General features: G+C 40.8%; 1 protein-coding gene across 1 annotated transcript; it reads left to right on the forward strand.

Annotated features, from left to right (window-relative positions):
- The first annotated feature begins 6 nt into the window (after positions 1–6).
- On the forward strand, positions 7–7,925 carry LOC103381960 (G-protein coupled receptor 26). Its single transcript, XM_008314583.3, has 3 exons — positions 7–678; positions 1,978–2,091; positions 5,520–7,925. Exons 1-3 carry the CDS (start codon positions 11–13, stop codon positions 5,746–5,748), a joined length of 1,011 nt encoding a protein of 336 aa, XP_008312805.1. The 5' UTR covers positions 7–10; the 3' UTR covers positions 5,749–7,925.
- Positions 7,926–8,696: the final 771 nt, after the last annotated feature.

The raw sequence follows: 8,696 nt of genomic DNA on the forward strand, positions 1-8,696 counted from the left end.
TGACCACAGGATGGACACTGTGGAGGTCATTCTCTCTGTGTTGGTGGTTGTGATTATTATAGTGTCGTTGTTGTCCAACGTCCTGGTGCTCATCTGCTTCCTGTACAACCCGGAGATCCGCAAGCAGGTGCCCGGTCTCTTCAACCTGAACCTCACATTCTGCAACTTGTTGCTGACCGTGTCCAACATGCCGCTCACTCTGGTGGGACTCGTCAGCAAGGCTCAGCCGGGAGGGGACGGCTTCTGCCAGTTGGTGGGATTCCTGGAGACCTTCCTGTCCACCAACTCCATGCTGAGCATGGCTGCGCTCAGCATCGACAGGTGGATCGCGGTGGTGTTCCCGCTGAGGTATCACTCCAAAATGCGCCACAAGGACGCAGCGTTCGTCCTGGGCTACACGTGGGCGCACTCCATGTCCTTCTCCACCGTGGCCACCTGCCTCTCCTGGGTGGGATACCACCGGCTTTACGCCTCCTGCACCCTGTCCAACCCCAGGGCCAGCAGTCGGACCCAGTTTGTGGTGTTCACCGTCTTTTTCCACTCCTTCACCTTCCTGCTGTCTTTTATAGTGTTGTGTGTCACATACCTCAAAGTGCTTAAAGTGGCCAGGTTTCACTGTAAGAGGATCGATGTTATAACAATGCAAACTCTGGTGCTGCTGGTGGACATACACCCAAGGTGAGCCCCTTCGTTACTGCACCTCCACAATGCATGTGTGTAAACTTGGAGATTGATCATGGAATGCATGTAGAGGTTTCCAACACCAACCAGAAAACAACCTACAATTTTCCAATTATATATATATATATATATATATATATATAGTATATTTAAACGTATATATATTTAAACGTATATTTCAATATTTAAGTTAATTTGCCTTCACCTCTGCCAGTCCCTACAATAGCTCCCTGCCCCCTACTTTGGCATCCACAGCTGTAGATAAACATTAACCCATGTTCATCAATTAACACCAGCGCCCAAGGCTAAAACGTCACTGATCTAGATCTGCAGGCAACACAATCTTTGAAATAGTTGACATTTGAATTGCGGCCTTTGGTCTTCAGAGGGAATGCAAAATCTGTTGAAACTAAAATGTCACACGTTGTGTTCACTTTGCTCTACATTCTTACGCTTTGACTTAAAACCACTGTCTGTGAACCTTATCAGGTGGTCAGTGGTGCAAGTAAGACAAAACCTGATTCCTGAATCTCCAGTTCAGACTGAGGTTGAGAAGTAGATGAAGGTTAGGTTAATGTAACGTATTAACTGACTGTAGTTAACATCAGGCCAGGGTAGGGTGTAGGTCTTTAGTGTGTGTCTCAGTGAGGCAGAATGCCATATATCATCTATAGTCAAAGTTGAAAAGGATTTGGGAATTGTACAGAGGTTAAGGCAAAAGTAAAGCATTACATGATTCTGGTTAGGGTTAAAGGTCATCCTCACAGTGTAAACAATTTAAGTAAATATAGGATTCAGCAGAATGGTGTTCTAGTTAGGAACAGATTTGTCTTATATCTTCATCAGTAAGATATTATGCTGATTTACATTTTTCTATTTGCCACTTATTTAGGATAGTTACGGCTATAGTAAGGAGGGGAGTTTCTGGACACCCATAATGAACCAATGTCTGTTCCCTGATGATGGAATATCACAAAATGTTACATAAGCCAGTGTTTGATCACAGTGCATTCTGATTGATGTCTTAAATCACAGGCGTCCATGTTGGCAGTGTTGGAATTGTAAATTGTCTTGGTCCCTGGTTTGACATTACAGGACTGACTGCAGGATCAAGTAATTATTGTTCCTCAGCTCAGCCTGTGCTGCTGCTGCTTCACAGTGATGACACCGTGAAACAGCGCAGGGCAGATGACCGACCCTTCCCTCTGTGTTTCTGTGACATTTATGAAGCCCTCGTGGTGATCTTTACCCAGCCTTTTCCATCGATCATGAAACAGTTAATCGCTTTGTGTCCAGTGTTCGACAGCGTTGCTTAGAGGAGCAGAAAAGGCGGCGTCAGAGAGCGACCAGGAAGATCAGCACCTTCATTGGCACTTTCATGATCTGCTTCGCTCCATACGTGATCACAAGGTAAGTGCTGTTACCCTCCACGGTGCAACAAGCAGACCCCTTTGTTTTACCAACAATCCCCCGGACCTCCCTCCTCTCCCGTCTGTCGCCCCTCACTCCTGCCTCCCTGCCTCCTCTCCACAGCGGCCAGACTTGGAAGATGAGATTGGCTGACCTTGTGATAAGTAATATGTCTCTTCTGTTCTGCTGTGGCTGCTGCATTAGCACTTTCCAGATCAAGTTTGCTGGGCACATCCCAGTTAGTTAGGCACAAAAGTATATCTGTGCCCCTAAACTGCTGGCAAGGTGACACAGCAATACAGGGGGTTATTAAATATAGCTGAGAGGAAAAAGAAAAGTGTTGGTAATGGAAAACAGACCTGAGAGGAAGAAATTCATTTTTTCTTATTGAAACTTTTTCATATCACATTAATAGAGGCTGTTCATTTTTACTGCAGTACTGCGATAGTTGGCCACAGTACTCGTGTCTTAGTGCTGGGCAAAATACAGTACACAAATAAAGTACTACATAGTGTATTTTGGTACTTAAATATGATTTCTCTCCTAATACAACTAAAATATTTTACATTCTGGTTATTTATCTTCTTGGAACTACCATTTAGGAATCTGTATAATCTCATCTCTCAGGTGCTGTGCTGGTTGAGTATCTATTTCCTGTGTGGTGAACAGCTGACTGCGTTGTTCATGTTTGTTTACCTGTTCCTTTAGTCTTTTTTTCTTTTAACTGTGTGTTTGTTAAGTATAGAAGAGGTTTTTAATGGGCTGAGATTCATACATTTCTGCAGATGTCGGACATCTCTACGTTTACATAACAGACATACTACTGCAGTAATATTTGTGTTAGAACACCTGCTGTCCCTGTTAGCGGGGCTCCAGAGGGTGAGCTCTTTAACTGTAATAATGTCTGGTAAAGTAAGTTTAAATGAATGAACAAGGCAAATAACAAACATCTGTAAATGTCACTTTACTGTTTGCAGTCTGAATACATTATGCTCAGTGCTGCTCCACCGCCTCTGTATGTAGTGACACTAATTAAAAAATCAGGGTTATTATGCGGGTGGTGGAAACCCAGTGGTTCAGCATGGCAGCTGATTTGTGGAGAGTGTGGGCAAACACCACTGATGGCTACTGACCTGTGGGGCCAGTGTTAATGTGCTGACAATGCTGGAGTGTAGACAGAGTAATCACACCTATCAGTGACGTTCAGTTTCACACCTTTTACGATGATACATTCATTTTCATATTCCAGCACGTAAATATCAGAGTGGAACTAATAATCTCATTTAAACAACAGGAAGCTGGAGGAAGTAACTGGTGAGACTGTGAAGTTGGTTATGTTAACAACTAAGGAAACATCTTCCATCATACTTGTGTTAAAAGGCATGATGTCATTATGGCCTAAACATGAGAAATAACAACACGGGTTTCTATAGGCGAAGATGTGATTTGGTCAATGTACACAAGGTCCTCTACAAAATTCTGTTCCTAAGGTACGACGTAACTTCATTTTCACCGTAAGTCAGAACTGTCTCTCAGCTACGCTAACACAGTGGTAACGGACTGACTGACTTATGCCCGGGAGCCATAATGAAAGTTTAAAAGTTAAAAATAAAACCCAACTGAAAAGAAAGAAAACAAATGTAGCACAATCTAGTGTGTGGCGTACAAATGACAAATTTAAACAAAGCCGTCTTCTGCTTACAGCATCGCTTGACAACGTATTCGTGCTCGCCAACTAGTTCACATGTGAGATTTGTTTTAATATTGAAAACAACATAAGTTAAAACTTTCTTAATGAAGTCACGGGAGACAGAGACGTAACCACAAAATGCCTTAGGTCGAGGACGTCACTAACGGAGGACCCCATGGACTTGTGTTACTATTGATGTTGTTGTGTTTGGTCAATGTAGTTTTGTTTCTATAGATGTATGTAATTGTTTTTCCTTTTTATTTTGTTTTTTGGAAATGCATAATTCTTAAAAATATTTGTATGAAAAAAGTTTCCACTGAATGGCCACCAGAGTGGAGCCTGCAGACGGTAGTTAATGGAATGTTCTGGACTTCTGTGTCTACAGAAATAAAAACAGAGCTAATGAGCTGCAAGAGGCTGTGAAACAAAAAACAAAACAAAAACAAAACCACAACTGTATCGTTGAATAACTAACATCATTTCAACACAGAGTTATGACCTCTTTGTCATACTTTTAGCCTTTCGAGTAAGTCGACATAATGTTTTACAATAAAAGCACAGTTGGCTGCAGCTGCTGCCACCATTCCCTTTAATAAATGATTCTCTGCGGAACACGATGAATTTTTCAACATGTTAAGCTGCAGTGGTTTCCTGTTTTTTTGCAGGGCATCATTAGACGATGTTACTGGAGTCACAGGAGCGCATACATTAGAATAGGCTTCGTTACTGGATGAAGACCTCGAACTGAGACACGTTCATATTTAACCTAGAAATGTACATGTTTTCTGGACATTTTTATAGGAGCAGAGATAATATGACAGAGTGGAGCTAGGAGCTGGAGAACATACCCAGCTCTGTAGAAACAAAACTGAAGAAAGTTTAAGGACAAACAGTCTTTTTACTGTCTGAAAAGCTGAGTAAATGAGCCGTCAGTAGAAGTTAGTGGAGTGAGGGGTGGTCACAGGTGGTGGGAGTGGAACGTGAACTTGAACTGAAAAAATGAAAGTACTTACTGCAGTGGATTTTCAGTAGCTGACTATTTTTCAAAATACTTTTGGGGCAACACCTGTTAAGGCAGTGGTTCCCAGAGTGGAGAACGGGACTCCCCCAGGGGGTGCAGAGTTATTGCAGAGGGGGGTGGGGGTGCGCACAGCAAGGCATATTGATATGAAATTCAATATTTTCTTTATTTGGAGCACAGTGGGAACAGGGGGCGCTGCAGGGAACGTTTTGGAAACGCTGTGCATAGAGGCTTTGTTCTTATTCAAGTCAAATGTAATACTTGTTTTAATACTCAAGTAGTACTCAAGTATTTACTAATATGTTATTTAAATATTATGTTACAACCATCCCATTGTATATTCATATCTTTTCAAGTTTCAAGACCTGCAGTGACTCAAGTCAAGATAGACACATTGTAAATAATAGAACTAAAAGGAGTGTAAAATATATAAACTATTATAAACTATATTCAGCCACAATTTAGAGATGAGTCTAAAGATGTTCTGCTAATAACAGGAGAATTATGAAGTTCTAATCCATCTGAAATTAAGGTGCCAAAAATAGTTCTGCACAGGAATCAACTGTATATCAAACAATGTTTCTGTCGTTTGATGCAAAACTCAAACTCCTTGTTGTTCATGTTTTGTAACAGGCAACAATATGTAGCAAATGTCTCCCCCCCCACCCCCCATGCTCTGTTCTAATACCACTCGTCTCTCTTCATGGCCGCCTGCAGGATCGTGGAGTTATTTCCAGCAGTGCCTATCAATTCCCACTGGGGCATCGTCTCCAAGTGCTTAGCTTACAGCAAGGCAGCCTGTGACCCGTTTGTGTACTCCCTGCTGCGACATCAGTACAAGAAGACGTGCACTGACATCATCAACAGGCTGATGAAGCGTAGCTCTTTGAACACGTCCAGGCGCGGGCAGGAGAACCAAGGCATGAGTCTACCAACAGTGGAGTGACACGAAGCGGACTAGTGGCATACGGTTCACGAGGGTTGGCTGGGATTTGGTCAACTGTAGCCAATGTACTGATAGTGAAAAAAAGTCCCTGTGCCCTCATGGTTAAGTGAATATTGTGTCATGTGCCAAAATGAAGAGGAAAAAAATGTCCCGAACAGGAAGTGCTGTACTGACTTTTCAGAGGAGTTTGGGGACATTGAATGCAGACATTTTTATAGACATGCTCACCCCAGAACAACGGCTATTTTACATTTGAAACAAGTACAGCGGCTTTCAGCCGTCTTTCAGTACACACATTGTTTTGGCACGGCTGTAGTACAGTGTATTTAGATTATCTTCAAGAGGAAATCGACCCCAATGGGTCTGTATTTATATCAGTCTGTGCAATGTGTTTGAAAGTGACAAGTATCGTGTATCATGTTGTACGTAACACTGAGAAGTAGCCAAACCAAAATGTATGTGTACATTGTACAGAAGAGCTGCACAGCCTGATAACTCACAGTTTGAGTCATCCCTGGTCTAAAGTTTTTAACACATCACTTTGTATTACAAGAAAAAAAAAACCATAACAAATCTGGTATTTTATGCTTGAAGGATTTACTCACCTGACAAGGAGGAGGTCTGAAGGGAAATGTTTGGCCTTCAAAAGGAGCTGCCACTGTTGTCATGACTGAAGTGTGCCCCTCAGGTTGTTTAGTGAAGTGGAGCATGACCAACTGTACTTGTTATTCACAGAGGGGAGTAATCTGTAGAGACTGCATCACGCCAGCCTCTACATTCAGGCAAAGAGAGCAGCCAAGGAGTGTTAGCCTGCGTTATGTTACTATTTCTCTGTTAGCAGTATGCTCATGTAGTCGAATGCCATCTTGGCGAATATCTGAGGCGTTGGGCCTCATCAATAATTCCGACATTAGCTGAGGCTGCAGGCAGCATTGACTGAACCAGAGTACGTGACCGTCATTCAGGTTCTCTCAGAAAACTCTAAAGTGGAGTTCTGTTTAGGGTTCTAAAAGCTTCGATGTGTATAAAAGTGCAACATGTACTACTTACTTTGTCCACTATGTGTTGCCGTGACAATGAGCCTCCGAGGATAAATGTTACGGTGATATCCGAAGACTCTCGAAACTTTCAAAAACAAATTTAAGATTATATTTTTAAAAAGAAATGTGGTTTCTTCATTAAATGAAAGTATGTTTCAAAAATGCCAAAACAATTGGAACATCTCTTAAAATATCAGTTTGTTTTGGCACCAAGAGATACTTATTACTTAATAAGTAATAACTGCTCATTAGACGTGGATGCTGAGCATTTACTGTTTTCAGAGGCATTCTCTTTAAAAATCAGAAATTGAAAGTTGCAGTGATTTTGAATTGTGGAAAAAAATGCTATGACTTTGAAGGGAAAATAGAACTAATTGTAATTGGAGCCAGTTCTCTTTTTAAATGTGTTTATTTTGGAGCTAATTAGAAAAAAAATACCACAGAAGTGAAGCTTCTCATTAGAATCATTTTCAGCTTTTTTAAATTTTAGTTTTTTATATTGGATGCCATAGCAACTGGTCAGGGTCAAGGACTGCAAAGATTTTTTTGCCATTTTTTACACTACACACTACACACAAGTACAACTATTTTTATTTCTGTACTTGTCAATACTGAACACTGTCATGGATATTTTTTCAACTTTATTGCCAACTACGTCTATGTTTCTCTAATTGTACAGAACATATTTGGCTGACTAATTAGTTTGACCAGGTTATATTACAGTATTATTAATAGGGTTAGTAAGATTGACCTCTGCCCTCGGATCGTGTAGTTTCTACCTCAAGATGTGTGGCTTTTTTGAAAACAGTTCAACTACAGTATTTGACTAAGGTGTTTGAAAAAATTCAGTTCAGACCAATGGATGTTGTGATGTTTTATTGTCAACATTTTCATTTGTTATTGAGTACTGCTTATATTATATTTATTCAAGACAGGTTTCACTGTGTTTTAGTGCAGTTTACTAACTGTGGTGTTACCGTATAGTTACGCTTTGGATTAGAGTTGCTAGGATGGCACGTATGTCAGTTAAGGCCAACGCTAATTCCAAAAAAGTCCAATGGAGAAACTACATTAAACCCGCCGTGCTCTCTTGCTTTAACCAATTTCCTGTAAAAATGTCATTGACACAAAAACAAATATCCCGAGTCTCAACCACTGGCAGATATTGTTTTCCCTGTGAATTGTTTGGCTACGTTAGCAGCTTGTGTTCTTTAAAAATTTCAGCGACTAATCATTGTATATGGTTCCATGGAGTTTAAATCTGCAGTAATGATAGGGTATTTATAAGAAACCAACTGATTATTACGTCCAGTACTTTGCGATTAGTTTCAGTTGTGTTGATGGCAGCTGCTAAAGAACGGCATTACACATTAAATATTTAACTCGATGCACGGCCACTAATTAAAGACATGTCGCCGAAACTTCCTGACGTCTCTTCTGTGTTACGTCCACTTTTCTGTATCAGAAGGACAGGCAGCTCTGTATCAGAGAGCTTCAGACTCGGCCGGTGTGAAACATCATAGAGGAAGGTCCTTAAAGGGCTGAGGACTTACAAAATACTCCATAGTATATTATGACTTTTGAAAGGATAATCATTTGTCCCAGATCTGTTAAGAAAACCTATTGAACCATGTGATGACAAATAGAAACATATTTATAAAAAAGTAGTTATGATAATATAGTGGAGAGTTGTTTGTTTGACATATGATTCTATTTTTATTGTATATTACTCTATGGCACACCAATACATCAGATGCCTTAAAATATGTACCATAATGTGTTGTAGCGTCTCCGCCCGGCGCAGTTGCAGTAGGTAACGTTTTGAGCAGTGTATAAAAAAGTCATTGCCTTATATTTGCTTGGATTTATTGACACCACACGGTGTGTTTGTGTATTCTGATGGTGTTG

The sequence above is a fragment of the Cynoglossus semilaevis genome, chromosome 8, assembly GCF_000523025.1.
Source record: "Cynoglossus semilaevis isolate Cse_v1.0 chromosome 8, Cse_v1.0, whole genome shotgun sequence".
Classification (NCBI taxonomy): domain Eukaryota; kingdom Metazoa; phylum Chordata; class Actinopteri; order Pleuronectiformes; family Cynoglossidae; genus Cynoglossus; species Cynoglossus semilaevis.

Coding starts and splice junctions, on each gene's coding strand:
- LOC103381960 (XM_008314583.3), top strand. CDS start 11: ATGGACACTGTGGAGGTCATTCTCTCTGTGTTGGTGGTTGTGATTATT. Junction 679..1,977: donor CTGGTGGACATACACCCAAG/GTGAGCCCCTTC, acceptor CTTTGTGTCCAG/TGTTCGACAGCGTTGCTTAG. Junction 2,092..5,519: donor GCTCCATACGTGATCACAAG/GTAAGTGCTGTT, acceptor GGCCGCCTGCAG/GATCGTGGAGTTATTTCCAG.